A 20279-nucleotide genomic window follows, 5' to 3' on the forward strand; every position below is an offset into this window, starting at 1 on the left:
AAACACCCACTGGATTATGAGACATCTATAAAAAAGTATGAAAAAAGTGAAAGTGAAGTTGCTCAGTTGTGTCCAAGTCTTTGCGACCCTATGGACTGTAGCCTGCTAGGCTCCTCCATTCACAGGATTTTCCAGGCAAGAATACTGGACTGGGTTGCCATTTCCTTCTCCAGGGGATCTTCCCAACCCAGGGATCGAACTCAGGTCTCTCACATTGCGGGCAGACTCTTTACTGTCTGAGACACCAGGGAATCCCTGGTTTCCTGGATTTTTTCCTGAAAAAAGTATGAGGAAAGCATTTTCTATGTTGAAAAAAAAGATCTATTTCAATATAATTAAGAATGGATTACTTGAGCCCTTTCTTAAGTTTAAAAAACCAAGATGTATTAATGAATGCATAGAATGCTAGGTTCTGTGTATGAAAAGGACAAAAAGTAGGAACTTATGTTTGTAATTGCTCATATAATACTGACACTTTGGGATACACAAGAAATTATTTTATTCAGAGGGCAGTGAGGATGAAGTGGGAATAAGGTAGTGAGGGTCTTTTCACTGGCTGCATAGATTTTTCATTTTTTGACAATATGAAAGTATTACCTATGTAAAAGTGACTAAATTAAAATAAAAACAATGCAGTCGACACTTTTTTTGTAACATAACTGCGTGCTTTATTGAGAATACACAGTAAAGCAGTAATATAATACAATAGTAAGGCATATATTTGGTGAAGTCTGATATGTTGTGAAATGCAGTAAAACTGAAGTTTTAAAAAAATAATTAGTAAATGTTACAGTGTTGGTGTTAAAACACAATACATTACGATACGCAAGTAAGAACCCAGTACCTGAAAACAATGACATAACATGCCACGTGATGTTTAGGTTTCAGTTACATTATGACTTACAGTTTACTACTCAGTGGTTATAAGGAACATGAAATAATGTCCAAATTAATGTGTAAAATGCAGCAATAAAGCTCTCAGTTTTTATTCAAATATTTTGAGACTCACTCCAGAACTAATGTCTAAAAGATAAAATAAAACAAAAAAGTAAAACAAAATCAAGCACTCTATTTACCTCTGATTTTAGAATGAAACTTAAACTTCTTAGTAGGAAGTAAAGTAACCCCTTGTTTTAAATCATGGTTTAAAAAAAATAAAAGCACAAAACCTCAGGTAAAGGAAAAGTCCAGCGTCACATAAAGGAAAAAAAAAAAATGCCAAGACTAAAATCAAATCTTCATGTCATTTGTTACCTTAGAGCTTTGGGTTTTCTTTTGGAAATTATAAAGGAAAAAGAACATGGAGGAAAATGTTCACACAATGGACAGGTGGCAAAGCTGTGAAATCAGGTGTGCACAATGATTAGGAACACCCCAAAACCAAAGTGAGGTAGAAATAGCATAAGAAGCCATGTTTGATGTTAATTATCATTAGTAAAATAAGGAACAAAACCCACTCTCCAAAAGTTAATTACACTTGATGTAAGAGGTAACAGATTTGCAAAATGATAGATCACAGGGTGATTTGTATTGAATGGATGATAAAAAAGAGTGAAAGACTAATAAGACAAAATGAAAGAGTAAAGCTTTTTTCCTACCAGTTAGTCCTCTTGCCTGTACTCCTCTTTTCAAATGATTTCTGTTTATATATATATATATATATATATATATTTAACCTGCCTAATCCACCAAAAAGGGGTTTGGAGTACCTCTTGGAACGTTTGAATCCATTTGCGTTCCCACTCAACAAACCTGCCTGGAGTTACTTAGAAAAATGACGAACAGGGACTCAGGGGTCCTGGGCATCTGGGTGGATATTTAACAATGTCATAATGTGATGGGGCAACTGTCTTCCACATTTTCACAAGGGTTATTTTAAATTAAGTCTGTGGCATTTACAAAGTCATTGCAATGGGAAAAAAAGTCTTACAAAACTGGAAAACCAAGACACCCACTGCTGTTTGTGAGAAAGTAACAGCGTTGTAATTATAAAGCTCTCTCTGTAAGGTTATGAACAGTCATCCAATCGTTTACGTAAAGAGTGGTCTGCTCTCTCTGAGGGAATCTACAGCCCTCCTGCCTGGAAGTTAAAAATGCCTTCAGATGCTCTTTCATCAAAGCATCACAAACTCTAAGCCGTGGCATTGTCAGCAGCAGGAAGCTGAATGTATCAACCAGTGGATTAATCTGACATAATAAGTCCTGTGTATTCATTCATATGTCCCTTAAAAAAATCAGTACTCTAGTTGTCAGCTGAAAGTTCAAAATGAGAAACATCTGGAACCCTAGACCATGTTTTCCTGTGGTAGCTTCCTTCTGGTTTCAGGCTCCAGGGAGGATTCATTCTAGACCAAGCAGGTGAGCCTGGGTGATGAGAAGCAATTTCTTTCCATGAGGAAGTGGCAAGAACATTTGAATGAGAACTTTTAAATGTCTCTTGAAATTTATATTTACCTGTATATCTACAGTGCTTACATACTGATAGACATATAAATGTGTAAAACGAAAACCCATGGCCAGTCCCACTCAGTCAACAATTCCAAACAGAGCTATGTGAAGGAGTCATTTTGTGGTCTTAGAGGAAGTCCTATCTTTAATATGTAAGAAAAGAAAAAAAAATCCATGAATTTCATATGGATACCACGCTAAAAGGATGCCAAACAATGCGCTGCCTCAGTTTGTGTTTGTGTGTTTGTCTGTGTGTGTGTGTGTCTGTGTGTGTGTGTGTAAGTATGTGTTTGTTTTTAGGGGTTTTTATAAACAACTTTTTTTTTATAAAGCACACATTAGTTTACAATCTTTCTTTATAACTGTTATAAATTTTTAAACAACCCAAAATGCGTTCCATATAAAGAAATGGCAAGTTATTTAGCTATCAAGATTTTACATGTAGTTTTCTTATAACTTTTTGTACAATTGCATAGACGTGTAAAACCTGCCATTGTTAACAAAACAATAACAGACTTAGAAACTACTGAAATCTACAGTATAGTACCACTACCCTTCACAAAAATATAGATTTTTTTTCTTGTAAACTCTTACTGTCTAATCCTCTTGGTTGTATGAATATTATAAAAACCATGCGGGAATCAGGAGTTGTAAAACATTTATTCTGCCCCTTCTTCATCTGTCATAACTGAAACTAAGGACTCCATCGCTCTGCCCAAATCATCTGCCAAGTGGAAAAGGTTTCCTACATTGTGTCCTGGAAAACAAAGAGAGAGAGAGACTTGATGCAAGGTGCAGACATCATCACCCCAACTCTTTGCTGCTGTGGAAATCATCCCCCGTTTCTAGGTGAAGACAACACAGACGCTGTATCGAGGGCGATACACAACAGGGCTTGGTTTTCCACCAGTGTTCCAGGAAGAAGCAAAGCCTTGTTAATGAAGCCATTCCACATTGTTAGTATCAGCCTCCTATCAGGGATCAGGCTCTTAGCATCACAGAAATGGCAAAAGTCCAAGACTATGCTCCTCTTCCCCGTGTAGATATATATCAGGATTCCATGGGTAAGTGCAAGATTCCTGTTGTAAAAGGAATAATTCACGGTGGCATGTATCTTTTCCACCTTGTTGTGGGAGAATATTTACTATGTACTTGTATTTAAAAGAAAATTTGTTTTACTATCAAACAACCACCACCATAACTATCACCACCACCATCACCACCACCACCACTCTACTTCCATCACCATGATGTGAGGTCTTCATCTCAAGGCTGTTACAAGCTGTTGGCTCACATCTAAGGCTATGGTGGAGGTGACTGTTTTCTCTCTGTTCTTACTTGAATTGAAAGATAAACTCTTGACCTTTTTATGCACTACTAACATTTGAATTAGGAAGCTTCAGGAAAAAAAAATCACTTTTGACTCCAAATTATTTGAGAGCCTAATTAGAATATGACCCACATGTGTGGCATGCATTTGTATATCCTGTGAATCCATTTTTGATCTCCTCCTAAATGAGGGTTAAAGAATAGCCTTTTAATAATAACATGACACGACCTAGTATTAATCCCCCAGCATGGAGCATAAAGGCAGCCCAATGTCTCTCAGTACTTTGTGGTGAAATTCAGATCTAGAGTAAGATAATTTGAGACATACTTTATGACTTGCCTTTTCATGTATGTCCCATATTTTTATACGGCTAATTTTAATTCTTGGGCATTATTAAATCATTCTACTATTCAAGTACTGCCTTTGAAAGGAAAAATGCTTTACTAGGCTATTACTACCTTGCCATGTATCAACTTTACAGATTCCCATAATAATTGTTAAAATCCCTATAAAAATTAAAGATAGACTAGGGCAGGCATTCTAGTCTAATATTTATTTCAAGAGACATATCGTTTTTAAATATACGAGAGGATCTGAAGAGGATTCATAGGCTGGCACTTAAACAGCCATGGCACCAGATCAAGTTAAGACTTATTAAAAGTTTAAGGCCGTGCAACCATTTATATTATGGTGACCAAGTTTGTAAATCTCTTTGAGCTTTATTAGGGCAGAAAGTTTCAGTGAGGACTAATTGTGCTGTAAAAAAAGTTACTCTGGATTTTGGTTGAGCATATGTACTATGCATCGAAGAAGTCAATGGCAACCCACTGGAAAATCCCATGGACGGAGGAGCCTGGTAGGCTGCAGTCCATGGGGTCAGGAAGAGTTGGATACGATTGAGCAACTTCACTTTCACTTTTCACTTTGATGCATTGGAGAAGGAAATGGCAACCCACTCCACCGTGTTCTTGCCTGGAGAATCCCAGGGACGGGGGAGCCTGGTGGGCTGCCGTCTATGGAGTCACACAGAGTCGGACACGACTGAAGTGACTGAGCAGCAGCAGTATATACTATGCATAGAGCAGGCCAAGAGTTTGGCAGCCCTCAGTGAAGAACAAAAAATCACCTTCGGGTTTTCTAAACCATAAAAACCACACAAAGACATAGTGAGTCCTTTGCTGTGCCTCAGAACACAGATATCAACCTGATGCCAGAAGGTTATAGAACGTCCCTTGTGTCTCTCTGGGAAAGCTGTACAATTATTCATGTGTGATTGAAAATAGATGGACTAACTGCTAATTTTAAATTGCTTACAATCTTAACAACAGTCACTGAAACCACTAAAAGCAAAAACCTAAGATTCTTACAACCTGACACCTAAATATAATTCCAGCCATTTCTCATGACCCACAGCTGCCTATAGTAAGTATAGTCCACCTGGTGGCTAGAAACATGTATTATGAAACAGGCCAGAAATCACTTTTTCCCCCATCAGCTGGTTAACACTGATTACAAAAGGCCTATTTTAGACTGTGTACCAGGAGATGTAGACTGCGGTTCAAAAGATAATCAAGACAAAGAAATGCAGTTATAGATTAGATAGCCAGTTGGTACTTTTCCTACTCAAAATGGTGTTCAGTTACTACACAGAAGAAAAAGTCTTGAGTCTCTTAAGAGGCCTAAGTTCTAGGGGTATCTGCTATTTACTAAGTTACCAGGTCAAGCAGAGGGTCATGGTTCTTAATATACCACACACACTCCTACAAAATGTTAGGTGGCCATTAACCTATCCAGATGGTTAAATGTTCACAAATGACCTCATGGCTGTCCAAAAAATGAACGTATCTATATGATGCCCTTCATGACTGTGTTTACCTATACCCATTTCACCAGAAAAACAATTCTACAGTTTTCCATGGAGGTTTTCCTTCGAGCCAGAAAACACAATTCTCTTGCTCGAAATACTGCCCTGAAGAATCATACACCTGAACCTGCTGGAGGCATAAAACCACACACAAGTAGGGACACAGAAAATAAAGGTTTGTATCCTGTATCTATTATCCATGTGTGGAAGGCAGCAGACTGGTGAGAGCCTTCATATCACCTGACAGACTGTTCTAAAGCCAAAATGAAAATCTCGTAACTAGGAGCACTAGAGGCCCTGAAAAACAGGCAGGATTCAGACATCTCCGATGAGCTTCAGGCACAAGTAGACCGAAAAATCTGTCTATAGAAAGTATTCATTTCATCCATTCTTAAGCAAGGACTGTTGACAAGAAAGGCACCGTGCATTTAACATTAGGCTAGCTGTATGTTTTTCCGAGTCAGTGCGAACTGTGACACACTGAGTTGCACATGCCACCTCTGCCTCAGGCAGCTGTCTGCTGCAGTGATTGGAACTGAGAATTTCTGGCAGAGCCACAAGACCTCAATAGCAATTTGGAACTCTGTTTTGTAAAAAACACCATTCCCAAAGAAATGGTGAGCATTCAACTGGCCAAAGGAACAGCCAGAATACCGTGGTGAAATGTGCTTATCTTCTCTCCTTCTCGAATTTAATCTTGGAAAAAAATATCTGGTCTACTGTACATTTGGGGGTTATTTTCATAACAATAAAAACCATCACTATTATTTTGATTCCCTGACTTCCTGGAAACTTGTCTGACTATAATACACCTTAGGTAGTAGAGTTTCCACATGCCTGTGGGACTTCAATTACATGTGCTGGTCTTTTCTAAAAGTCATTCATAAGAGACATATGTTCAAGGTGGTTAAAAAAATACAGTGCAACTTTTTACCACAAGTTAAAATAAATTTTAAGGGGAACTTACCATCAGAGTGAACCCAAGAAGTCTCACATTAGAAGGCAAACCGTCAGGAGCATTCAATACTTCACAGATTCAGGTTTCCTGTTTCTCCTCCCAGCCCACCACTCCCCTCCCTCGGACCCCACAAGCCTTGGAAGGGAGTACAGGTGGAGACACGCTGGAGGATCATTCAGTCGATTAGACCTGCGTGGCATGGCACTGGCAGAATTTCCAGTATGACTCCTTACATTTAAATGAATCAGTGGCTACTCTTGTCCATGCTCTTGCTAAGGATTCAGAACCCTCTCCTAAGGACTCCCCACCTATCCAGCCTGTCTCCCACCAGAATATACGCTATTGCCACCCACGGGAGAGCATTTCTTCTCGCTTCCTTCATACTCAACTCTTGGTAAGCATGATCTTGTTTCATTTAGGCTGTCACTCAACATGTCATTTTGTGGGGTAAATCAGTGTTTAGATAATATTCCGGGTAGTATGCAGAAGGAAGTGGCTTTTACTATTAAACCCCAAACCACATTCAGTGATAACACTGTACCCTACCTATAAAAGGCATTTTAAAAAATCCCTCTAGACTCCAAAATTCACTTTTTATTCCTGACTGGGTGTGGGTCTATTTGGCTCCAGATACCAAATTAAAAACAAACTCCTCTAATGGGCAAGTTGAGATGTCATATGCTTTTCACACATCGTTTTCTAAGTGGCAGTAAAGCACATAGTTAAGAGCGTGGCTCTGGACCCAGACTGCCTGGATTCAAATCCTGGCTCTGTCACCTTGGACACCCTGCTTACCCGCTTATTGACTCACTTTCCTTATCTTTAAAACGGGGTGGATACGAGTACCTACCTCAGAGGCTTGTTGTGAAGATTACATAATGAAAAAGATGGCAAGTGCTTAGAAAAGTTCTTGGCATACAGTAAGTGCTCAAAAAAAAAATGTTAGCTAAAGTGGGAAAGAGAGATTGTAGGAACCAGGAAAAAGAAAACGAAAACAAAATGAAGTCATCCCAGAAGAATAAAAACCAAGGGTACTGGCAGAAAACACTAGGGTCTTGGAAGTGGAAGGAAGCTTTATGACTCATTGACTATGTGCGAGGCTAAATGTATTGTGAAGATTTTGTTTGTGTTGCAAATGGCAACAGATGATGAACTTCAGGATTCCAACTTAGGGACTACGAAGGGTTGCCCTTTAAGAGAGTCCTGTTCCCCCAACCCCTGGTCCTGTTGTCATGGTGATGACAATGGCCATGAACATTTGAGGCATGTTCCTCATGAGCTGCAAGTGGAGAGGTGACTACCATCCTTACATGATGACACGTGTAATACACACATGCGCGTGCACGCACACAATTCTTACACAGACGCCAAACATAGAAAGCGGGATGAGACAGACAGAAGCCATGGCTGTGAGCCTGAATCTCACTAACCTCTCTCATTGGCTTCCCAGGGGTATTTCTTCCTTTAATAATAGAGAGAGGAAGAAGCAGAGATATCAGAAAGGGAAAAAAAAACATGCATAAATATACAGTTTCATACCAATTTGCTTCTTTTACCAAACAAATGTTGAGATGACAATTCATTTATCCCCTTCTGGAAAAAAAAAAAAAAACAGAAACAAAAAACCCAAAAGACACATCCAGTCAAATAACCTTTACATAGACTTAAAATCAGTGTAAACAGATAACATGATCCAGGAAACATCACTCAGAGGATCCATAGAGCTCATGTGTTTAAGTGCACGAAAGCTGGCTTGGCAGGGAAACCTGACAAGCTGAGCATTGTTTTCAAGGGCAACTGTAGAATCTCAAGTTTACTGGCCAAAAATCTCAGAATCTCTTCATTGTCCACTTGATAAGCAATGCACCAAACCATACACAGTAGTTGGTTTGGGGTGCCAAAAATCTGCACTGCAAAAGCAAGGTGGAACACTGCTTCTTAGAGCCTAGACCCCATCCTCTCGGGACAACTTGTTCTGTATGATAGGAGCTCAGCATGTCTGTGACGGGACTGGGGGCACTGGAGAAAACGGAAACCAAGCAGGAAGGAGTTAAGTCCCACTGCGGGCAAGCCACGGAGCATGATTCAGCAATGAGCCTTCACCTTCCACCTCATGATTCAGCAGATTCCAGGAGCCTGGAGGGTCAGCAACAGACCCCCCAGCCTTGTTTGTTTTCTAGAATCCTATGTCTGTACACATGGTTATGTGTTTTCAAAAAACAGGCTGTGCTGAGAAAGTTTTGCTATGCTAGTATTTATAACTGGACAGAAAACGAGGGACTGATGATCGTACCTGGCACGTCTAGGGTACATAATCTCCTTTTTATCTCCAGGGTACCCTAAAGTGAAGTACTGGTTGTTAAACTTTGGCTTTAATAGTGGGATAGTTCCTAAAACAATCTTCTCTGGAATCCAGTATGTAGAGCAAGATATAAGCAGAGCAGAGCCCCTTCCCCCAACACACCATGGTCAGTGGCTCCAAAAGGACCTATGAACCCAGGATTCCTTGTCGAGAGCAAAGAGGTCTGGAGCTACTCATGCAGAAGAAAGCTTTAAAAACTCAAGCCTAGGGTTGAACTTCTAGCATACAGGTAAAGGTTTTCTAAGTATGACCTTCTCCTGCTTCCACCTTCCTTTCAAATTTTCCTGATTCAGCCCTTTCTTTGGGATACAAAAACGGCAGGCATGACGATGTAATAAACATGGTCAAGGTATTCACGATGCTCTTCAAACCAGAAAAGAGAGAGAGACAAAAAAGTACTGGCTCAGCAGTTGTGGGCGTTTCCAGTGGTAGGACCATAGCAGACAATGGGAAAAAGGAAAGGGGGAGAATAGCATCATCTTTGAGGGCCCAAACCCAGTGTGAATGAGTCATCTATTCTCCTTGACACCACTGGCAAAATGAAAAAGAAATCTTTTACTTCATGGTTATACTGTCTGGTGGTAGAATTAACTCTCTTCCCCTATAAGACTATATGGGCTCCTTGAAGGCGGGTCCACATGCTGCTCACCTACCTCTCTATCCCTGATACGTCTACTGTACCTTGACACTGTGGGTATTTGGTAACTGCCAGGTGAACTAAGGTAGGAAGGTCGCCACACTAGGTCATGGCCAAGAGTCCTTTGATGTTTTTGGACACTTGGCCTTGCTTGCTGTCCTTTAGCTTGGATGCCAAGGGCTGCTCACTGGTTCTGGCTTGTAACTTGGGTCTATTATTCTATTTTTTAAATTTAAGTATAGTTGATTTACAATGTTGTGTTAGTTTCATGTATATAGTATATATGTATATAGTAAAGTGATTCATATATATATATACATATATGTATGTATGTTGTGGTGGTTGTTTAGTCACTAAGTTGTGTCTGACTCTTTGCGACCCCATGGACTGTAACCTGCCAGACTCCTCTATCCATGGGATTTCCCAGGCAAGAATACTGGAGTGGGCTGCCATTTCCTTCTCCAGGGGATCTTCCCGACCCAGGGATGGAATACATGTGTCCTTTGTCTCCTGCACTGCAGGTGGATTCTTTACTACTGAGAAACCTGGGAAGCTATATGTGTGTGTGTGTGTGTGTGTGTACATACATATATATATATAGTTATTTATTCTTTCTTGGGGGGGTATTTTTTAACAATTTTTTGAAGTGGACCATTTTTAAAGTTTTTAGGGAATTTGTTACAATATTGCTTCTTTTTTCTGTTTTGGATTTTTTATTTTTTTGGCCACCAGTCATGTGAGATCTTAAGTTTCCCAGTCAGGGATCGAACCCACACCCCCAGGATTGGAAGATGAAGTCTTAACCGCTGGACCACCAGGGAAGTCCCCATGTATTGTTTTTCTGATTCTTTTCTCACAGAAGTTATTACAAAATATTGAGTCTGGTTCCCTGTGCTATACAGTAGGTCCTTGACTTGGGTGTATTTTTAAAGACTTCAGAACCTTAGGAAGGTCAGGGTTGTTAGAAAGCAATGTGATTTAGTTCTAGAATGTAATTATAGTTACTAGAATGATAAAGGTTACAGATCTTTATTAATTCTTCACCAAGCCATATTCAGAGCTCAGGATCAACTGGTCACTGCTGAAGGTGCAACAGATGCTTTGAATTGTTTCAGGCACCTCTTCAGAAGCCATGCTCTCTGTGACATGGACCTCCCCAAGTTACATGATCCCTCAGTTCTTTCAAAAACCTTCCCTCGTCGCTTTGGGTTCTGGTGTGCTTATTAGCATAGTACGAACGGAGGTCCGCTGTGTGTTTAAAAAGACTTAAAACACATGTTTTCTGCTTGTATCTGGAGTAGTTTCTATGCTGGCAAAACAGAGGCTCACTGGTTGCATCATTAAAAAAGAAATCTTTGCCAGTAAATCAAGTACCAGATAAAAGTTGCATTGCAAAAACACATTCTTTGGAAATGAGTCTCCTTAGGCCTTGGGTTAGGGGGTCCATCTGGCAATGTGGTATGCTGTCTGTCAGGAAATGAATCAAGAGAAAGAGGAAGTGTGTTGGGGAGTCCTGAGTCTAAATAAAGGGCTTGGTCAGGTCTGGAGAAGTCACGTTTCCTCAGGCAGTGGGAACCTGAGATGACTGGCTGTAATTCATTGTTCAGAGTCACAGTCCCGGGATGTTCCTGTTTCTGAGTATCTTTATTAGTTTCTGTATCTCAGTTCACTGACTTTTTTTAAAAGTTCAGGAAGAATGAGTCCCTTTTAAGGATCTCTGTTTCATTACAAGTGAAAGAAGACTGAAATGACTATAGTTGATTGAAAATGCAGGGTCTTTGGTGAACACGGATATAAATGTATAAATCAATTCAGAGGCACAGTTTTGCTGAACTGAAAGTTGATCAGCACTGAAATCTGTGACTGCACATACATTATGTGCTAGAGTGGACAACAATGTAATCATGTAAAGCCGGAGTTGGCAAAGTTGCTCTGTAAAGGTCCAGATAGTAAGTATTTCAGGCTTTGCCAGTCACATGGTCTCTGGAACAGCTCTTCAGCTCTGGCACAACTATCTGCCCTTGGAGTGAGAAAGCCTCCGTAGACAATATGTAAATGAGTGGGGGTGGCTGTGTTATGATGACAGCTTAGTTATAAAGGCAGGTAGTGAGCCAGATTTGGCCCACAGATGGCAGTTCACCAACCTCTGATGTAAAGGAGCTTGGATCCTTTATGGAAGCCAAGAGGAAAGAAAAGGGAGCCGCAAGGGGGCCTGGGACTAGGATGCTTCCATCCGTCTGCAGGCTTTCTGTTGTTCTTCCATGAAAGAACCACAGACAAGCCTTGAATTGTAGGTTTTGCAGAGCTGTTGGGTTGCTAATTTAGAGGCATTTAACAGACTGTATGTGGGCTTATCTCGGAGAGGGAGTATGAGAGAGAGAGGATGGCATGGGCTTTTGGGGATAAAAATAATGTAGCACAGGTCAGCAGGTAAAAGATAATACAGGCAGCAGACAGACCTGACTAACAGTGCTGACCACTTCCTGAGTTGTCTCACTGCACTAAGAGCTTACCTGGGATCCTATCATTAATCTATATGGAGAGTGACACCTCATGTTTACAGGGGCCAATACAAACCCAGACTAGAGAAGCATTTTCTTTCATGAATGCACATGCATCAAAAAAGCTCTTTGTTTGACTGCTAAATGATCAGAGATGTGTGGACAAATCGCTTCAAGAGTTGATGTTAAAATGATGTTTATTGTTTGTTCTAACCAGGTAGCATTCCTATAGAATGATGGTGGGGATTTAGAAATTGTCTTATGGTAGATAATGATTCTTACTACAGTAGAGTTTAACTCCTCCATTTATAGACACAGGGAGAGGTTATATAGATAGGTTAACTACAAATTGGCTAACATTCTGGGTTTAAAATACACCAAGGCCCTCAAGCTCCTCCGGTGGTTGTGAGTAACTAACCAGAGCTAGAAATTCATCAGGAAAGATAGGATTGCAAAGCTAAACATGCACACACGCTCAGTGTGAACTCCCTGCAGTTTAGAGCCATTCTGAGACAGGGTAGTGCTGACTATCACGTGATCACTAAGCGGAGGAGCAGACAGCTCCCTTTATTAATTCGTAGAACAGTTTAGCAAGGCCATCAAGATAAAAGCTGAAGCTCAATTGAATGAGGCTCTTCCCTCCTTTGGGTATCCAGGTACTTCTAGTGGAATGGTGAAGATTAGCTGATACCTGAAGAGTTACTGCTAAGTCAAAACTGTGGGAAAGTGTAACAAAAAAGTTGTGAATTTAAAGTACACACTCCCCTATTTATATGCTTTATATTTAGGAAAAACATAATACTAAAAAGTCTTTTCCTCTGTGGGCAATTACCTAGCAGGGTTAAGGAAACCATGAGGTGGTATTTAATAGCACTTTTCCACTAAATGTCAGACCTTTGGGTCTGACATCTGTTTTAGGTTATGCAAACAGCTGTCCAAGACAGCTGTAGCAAGCATGAACTTCACTTTTTGTAATCCACCAATGGGAACGTGGATGGCAGACTTAGATGAAAAATCCAGTGTTCTCTAGGACACTAGCCAGGTCTTGGCAGAAACTTCCATGGTGAAACTTTTAAAACATCATTTAAAAAAAAATAGATATATTCACCTGGGTCAGGAAAGCTGAGATAAGTTAGAGCAGTATTTTTTTTTCTGGTGAAAATGCAACATTTACTTTTGTATGTCTGTTCTAATTTTTTCAATGCATGGATTTGCTTGTTTCTTTATTAATAAAAGACTGCAGTTCACCTTTAAACAACATGGGTCTGAACTGTGTGGTCCACTTACACACAGATTGTTTTCAATAAATATAGTGCTTGTATGTTCATTTTACAGATCTTTAACATAAGTGTGGGGAATAGTGTACTCAATTATGGATCACAGTATGTGGAACTAAAAGAACTAGAGTTTGAGTCCTGATTCTACGCAAACTATTTTAGCTTCCGGCTCTTGGCTGAGTCATTCACCAGTTCCTCTGTTATTAGTGAAGCAGAGATAGCAGTATGAAGGTTTTCAACTGCTAGGGAACAGTGTTTTTAAACCACTGGATCAGAAATCAATATAGTGCGTTGCAACCAGCATTTTATTTTTAAATGCATAAAAGAGAAACAGTGTGAATTGTATGTAGTAAAGAAAGTATTGTCATGAAACTTTTGTTTCTGATCTTTGTGTGTGTATGTGAGTATATACAAATATGTGTGGTATACATACAGTGGCATACAGTGGGTACATACATATATGTGTGTACATACACACACACATAACTTGTATCTTTACCCCAGTCTGAGATGTAATGTTTCTCTTATTATGGATAATGATCAGAAAAGGTCAAAAGCCACTGTTTTGAACATCAAAGATGCTAAAATGATATTTTAAGGCCCTTCCAATTTGGGAGAGTCTCTAATCCTGAGACGTTAAGAATCTCAAGATTTTTGGCTTAATATCAATGTATCTACCAATTGTTAATATATTCCCACTAAATCCTACTATATATATACACACACACATATATATATATATGTGTGTGTGTGTGTATGTATATATTATCCATTCTTTGAAAATAAAAAAATGCCTTTAGTTATAAATAAAGTATCAAGAAATCCACTTTTATAATTTTTTGGGGGGATGAAGTAGAAAAGAATTGCTTTATTGCAGGGAGCCAAGCCAGGAGTCCAGGATAACTAGTGCTTAAAAGACCTGAACTCCTCTAAGGCTTTCAGGGAAAGGTTTATAAAGACAGGGTGAAGGAGGGGTTTGTGTGTGTGATAAGCTCATGGATGTTCTTCTGATTGGTTGGTGGTGAGGTAATTGGGAGTCAGCATCATCAACATTCTGGTTCCCACCTGTCTGGGATCTAGATGCTTGAAAAACCACTTTTTAGAGTGCATCGATCATCAGCCTTTGTACAATAAGAAGACATTTTATCCATTTAAATTTATGGACAGATAGGTGTGATACTGTGACATATAACAGGAAATATATATTTAGTCTTCATCCCTCTTAAAGGCACAATACTCTTAAAACCCTTGGAATTTCCTGTGGTGAGCAGCAGCAAAGTGTCTTTTGTTATGTGCTACTGAGGTGACTTTTGGATGGATGCTGGTTGCCAGGGTAGCCAATCAAGTGATGAGAGGGTTGGAACTTTGAGTCCTACCCCCTGACCTGTAGGGAGAGGAGAGGACATGCCTGCATGCTCAGTCGCTTTAGTTGTGTCTATTTCCAACCCCACGGACTTTGGCCCGCCAGGCTCCTTTGTCCATGGAATTCTCCAGGCAAGCATACTGGAGTGGGCTGCCATGCCTTCCACCAGGGGATCTTCCCAACCCAGGAATCGAACCTGTGGCTCATGCACTGCAAGCAGATTCTTAACCACTGAGCCACTAGGGAGCCCAGAGGGGAGGGGCTGGAGGTTAACTTTAATCACCAATGGCCAATTTAATCATGATTTAATCAGTCACACCTATGGAATGAAGCCTCCACATACACCGGAAAGAACAGGGTTTGGCGAGCTTCCTGGCTGGTGAACGTGTGGAGACAAACTGGGGAGAGTGGTGAGCTCCGGGAGGGCATGGAAGCTCCCTCCCTTTCCCCATGCCTTGCTCTATGCATCTTTTCCATCTGACTGTTTCTGATTATATCTTTCTATCACATACCCCTGATCTAGTAAAGAAAATGTTTCTCTGAGTTCTGTGTGCTGCTCTGGCAAATTAACTGACCCCAAGAGCGGGTTGTTGGAATCTCTAGTGTCTAGCCAGTGGGTCAGAAACCCAGCAGACAACCCAGACTTAAAATCGGCATTCTGCAGTGAGGAGAGGAGGGGCTGTCTTGTGGGACTGAGACCTTAACCTGTGGACTTTGATCCTGTCTCTGGGTAGGTAAGAGTCAGAACTGAGCTGAACTGGAGCGTATATCTCCTGCATATACCAGCAGCGGATACCTGCTGGTATATGAGAACTGTTTGGCAGTGTGGGAAAAAGAACCTACACATTGCAATGGGGTGCAAAATCATAAAGGGCCTATGATAAGGTATAATTTGGTAGGAATTAACAACAAAAAAACTGTCAGGGTCATCGCATCACAGAAAGACCAGTCAGCTCTTCCAGCACCTTATCTAGTCTCTTATTCTGTGTGTGTTTGTTGATTTGATTGTGTTTGCTTCAGGACAATGAATGAATTCTCTCAGGCCACCAGGGTACTGTTGAGTTAGTAGGAACTTGGTTAATGGAATTGGTTTCAGACAAAGCCTGCTTATGCCCTATTTGAGAAGTCCAATTAGCACTCAGGGGATGAAATGCTTCCATAAGCACTAATTTAGTAAACGCTAACCAGACAGCCTGAAGAGAGTTTCCCAGGTTTCCATGTAAGTAAATTACCATCATACAAGTGAATGTAAGATCAGAGGCTGACTGCCAAATACCCTATCAGAGGAGGTGTATTTCTGGTCTTTCACACTCCTGTGCTGTTTAGCCTCAAGGACTTTAAGAGGGGGGTGCAGGGAGAGGGTGCCTAGCTCTCATCTGAAGATAATCAGGATGACCAGGGACCTGGTATGGGTATGAAAAGGCTGCCACTGGGGAAGCAGAGCCCTGCACCCTGCTCCAGTCTCTCCTTGGATCTACTCCAGTGGTTTGGATGTGAAAGAAATGCCTGAGGTGACCACTAACTTCCCACAGAATCAGTAAGCAAGCTTTCGGGCCAAGGACTTGGGATGAGACGCAGGTCTGTGACTTTCAAGAGAAAACTGGGTGTCAGTGAAATGTGTGTGAAAGTTGGGCTCCACAGCACTGGGCCCATAAGGAGCTGTGTGATCTTGAGGAAGACCCTTGCTCTGCTTGAGGCTGATGCCCTCCTATTTATCTTGAAAGGTGTTTCTATGGTTCTCTCATGGCGCAGATGTCTCCATCATAGGAGTAATACAGTTAATTGTGCAGTGATTTGAACATCTGGGAGGGCTGTGTCCCCAACTGACCATAAGCACCTTGATGGCAAGAACCTGGCACTTCTCCTTTGCATCCCTAACACCTCCGCTGGCACACAGTAGGCGCTAGCGACAGGAGGCAGGATAAAGGTGAATGCGTTTGATTTCGGTCAGACCAGCACACGGTCTTCTTGTTATGAACCAGGGCATCTAGGGAGACAGTGAAGGCAGGATGGAGAAGAGGCTGACCAGGTGGGGGATAAGGAGGTGGGTGGAAGACACAAGAATTTTATCTCTTAAAATCAACACATCAGAGGCACTCAGCAGTGAAAAGATGGCTGGTGCAGACATTTAAAATTAGCTTCCCCTTACGGTTCCTTAGCAACGCTCTATCAGAACGTTATTGCTTTTAATGTGCATTGCACAACACTCACTCGCACATCAAATAGCTGCGAAATGGCCATTGTTAACTGACACTGAACAAAAAGATAGGAAAAACATAGGACTGCAAACACCCTCCTCATTGCCCTTATGGAGAGGAACAAATAGCCCCATTGTCTGCTGCCCTTCCCTCCTTGGCTGCCCATTAGGGGTGCCAATCACTGGCCACAGAGCCTTGTGCTTTCTCCCCTTGGCTTCTCTAGAATTTCCATCTATTTACTCACAGGTGACTTCTGCCATTATGTTTTTTTTAATTGAAGTATAACTGACATATGACATTATATTAGTATCAGGTGTACAACCTAGTGATCTGACATTTGTATGCATGGGGAAATGATCACCCTAATAGGTCTATGTACCATCTGTCACCATACAAAGTTACAGGTTTTTCTCTTGCGATGAGAACTCCGAAGATTTTCACTCTTAGCAATTTTCACATTTGCAATACAATATTATTGACTCTTGTCCACATGCTCTCTGCCACTCTTTTTATTCACTGAAGGGGGAGCGGGTCAGTGACTTTGTTTTATGTTAGGGCAATGAACCAAGAAAAATAGTCCAAGAAACGAATGCCTTTCTTTGTGAAAATTGTATTCTATCTAAGGAAGTGAAAAAAAATTAACAAACTAGTACATATATATATTTAACTGTACTTACATTTAAATGAAGGGGTAAGATACAGTTTTAAAATATATATAAAGGGCATCAGATTGTAAGCTCAAGTGCCTATCACTACTGTACACTAGGCATATTCTGCACTTAACTGTATCACGTGGTAGCTGTATGTCTCTGGTAAAGGCACTGTCAAGGCATTAATTTCCTCATCTGTAAATCTCACTTAGTAATTGCTCCATAGTAAAAGCTATCTCATAATTAACTCTTCAGACTAATGTGCCAAGCAAGGAAGACACCTTATAAATGTTAAGTTAGTATTCTTATTTCTGGAAACAGGTTATTTGAATTCAAAACACTCCAAGTCAGAAAGTCACATTTGAAAAGAAATTCTTCTCACAATGATCCCAAATTTTCATTCTGTCAGCACTTGTTTATGTTAACATGGAAACTACACATGCCAGTTGTGTATGGCAGTGAGTAGTCTACTTCCAGTGAGTCTGAGTAACTTCCGAGTCATGGCACTTACCTCTTGAACTAGGGAAGGAGTTGTTGAGTTGCTCCATCACTTCCTCTAACCCTGTGCTTGAGTCCTGGGGAGGACTGAGAAGGTCTTCCTCGCCTAAATGAAAACAAACACAAATAATGGCAAATTACACGTTAGGAAAAAAACAGTGGGACCAGAGAAAAGGTTCATGATAGCATTTTAAAATCCATCATAAATTCTTTGCCACTTGTTCATAAATACCAGAAATAAAAATAACCCCTCAAGCTTACTAATTAGGGAGCAGTTCCTTCAAGGGATGAAGAATTTCATGCAGGGATTTATGTACATCATTATATTTGGAAAAGAAAACTGTGCACCAGATTAGAAGTTAAGATAAAGTTGCCATAAGTTGCTTATGCCCCATTAGCAGATGTGAAATGCTGGTCTTTGTAATAAAAAAGGATTAGTGCACACTGGCAGTGTGTCTCTTCAACACAAAAGAAGAATGTGACATTTTGAATTCACTTTATGAATGTACGGAGTGGAGACATTGATGTATTTTTTCCACTCTTTCCTTTGACATTTAACAAAAAAATACAAACAAAACTCAAGTACCTTTGAAGTCCAGTTTAATAGGGAGAAATAAGAGTTTGATGTGACCTATAAAGGTAATGAAATATTGGTATTTTAAGGACTGTACATATGGAGATACTGGGAAGTTATATTCCTTTCCTCTTTGTTACATGGGGTTACTTCATAATGATGTTTTTGGAGGCTTACAAAGGGAAACTTGTTTTTAATTTTTGAGAATTTGTTTCTGTGAAGAGAGTAAGATGATTTGGAAGGAAAAGAGGTTAGGCATGGATGGTCTTCTGGGGATGGGAGTCTCCTTGTAGAGTTTGTTGATCTGTGTCTCTACTTTTTATTCATGTGTCAAGGAAATACACCTCAAATAGCATCTGCAGTAAGGAGAAATTTCTTAAGAGCAAACAAAATTATTTTGAACTTTGAAGGTCTCTGAAAGTCATTTTTCATAACATTCAATCTTCCAACTGTGAAAATAACGTGGTTTTGAGTTCTGTTTGTTCAGTATATTGTCACTTCCATTTAAAACAAGACCTTGTTTCAGCAAATCAACAATAATGGATACACTTAAGGACAACCTCAGGTTCACATCTGACTTTAAAAGGGAGCCAGTGATGTAATGACTTAAATATGCTTGTCATTTCCTTTGGTCTATGCCAATTGGAATTTCATCTCTGACTATAACCCTGCATTTATTACCAAGTTTTCGCCTTTTCTTTCTTAAAGCAGAAGCTGAAAGAATCATTGGCAATGCTCACCACTGAGATAAAATCATGTGCAAGGTGAATGTGAGGCTGTATACCATTATTAGAAAGGAGGGCTAAGGACCTGGGAGAGACGAAAACCTCTCTGATTCAGTGAGTCTCCTGGTAACATACCATAGGAAACCTCTTTGAAGTACTAAGGACAGGAAATGATTGCTAAAGAATTCAGGTCATAAGGTGGAAAAGGAAGTTAGAATATTTATCCATCCACACGCACAAACTACTTGCTCATATCCATGCCTTTAAAACCAAAGAATGAAAATCAGCATCTGTAGTTTCTTCTTGCCTGTGCTTTTAGACTACCATCATCTGAAAAAGATGGAATGAACGAAATATTGCCAGAAGGAACAGGATGCTGACAGCTGCAGGGTTGATTACATCTCTTGGTTCCATTACCAATTGCAAAATTTTGCTGATTTGGGGAACATAAGGCATTTTTCATGGCATCAAGTCAACTTTAGTGATTGTACACATTACAGAATAAGTCGGAACCAACAGAAACACTCATGAGCAGCGATGTTAATATTTCTGACAGTTTAATTACCTCACGCTGGAGCTCTAGGAACTCCACTGGACTGTGATTAAGGTTTATGTGCAGTTCAATGAAGTGACTGACATTCTTCTCCCTGAATTACTTCAAGGATCAAAAAATAGTATAAACCTAATGATGTCAACCAGTCATAACTATCATCTATGAGTCTCAAAGGTATGTGTCTGAGTAGGAATGTAAACTTGGCTTCTTGGTTTCAGTGGAAAGTTTCATGGCAGTGATCAATGTGTCTATTCAAACAGTTTTTGAAGGCCTATTACATCCTAGGTGTAAACATAAACAAGTAAAATATAATCTGTTCTTAAGATTTTCACAGTAAGCAG

The 20279-nt window shown here is 40.2% G+C and overlaps 1 protein-coding gene across 8 annotated transcripts in view; it reads right to left on the reverse strand.

The window, feature by feature from the left end:
* Positions 1 to 752: 752 nt before the first annotated feature.
* The window catches only part of DMD (dystrophin), a 2246075-nt gene continuing 2226548 nt past the window's right edge, over positions 753 to 20279 (reverse strand). For 6 of the 8 annotated variants that reach the window (XM_055393453.2, XM_055393450.2, XM_055393451.2 and 3 more), the window contains 2 exons: positions 18100 to 18192; positions 753 to 3205 (listed from right to left, as the gene is read on the reverse strand). In XM_055393453.2, coding sequence (XP_055249428.2) covers positions 3108 to 3205; positions 18100 to 18192 — 191 coding nt within the window. In that variant the 3' untranslated portion in view covers positions 753 to 3107. Of the gene's footprint in view, positions 3206 to 8026; positions 8063 to 18099; positions 18193 to 20279 lie in introns of all 8 variants that reach the window. The other 2 variants (XM_055393452.2, XM_088833693.1) reach the window with 2 other exon arrangements.

Source organism: Moschus berezovskii, chromosome X (genome assembly GCF_049115385.1).
Source record: "Moschus berezovskii isolate FMDL1 chromosome X, NW_MosBer_1.0, whole genome shotgun sequence".
NCBI lineage: Eukaryota > Metazoa > Chordata > Mammalia > Artiodactyla > Moschidae > Moschus > Moschus berezovskii.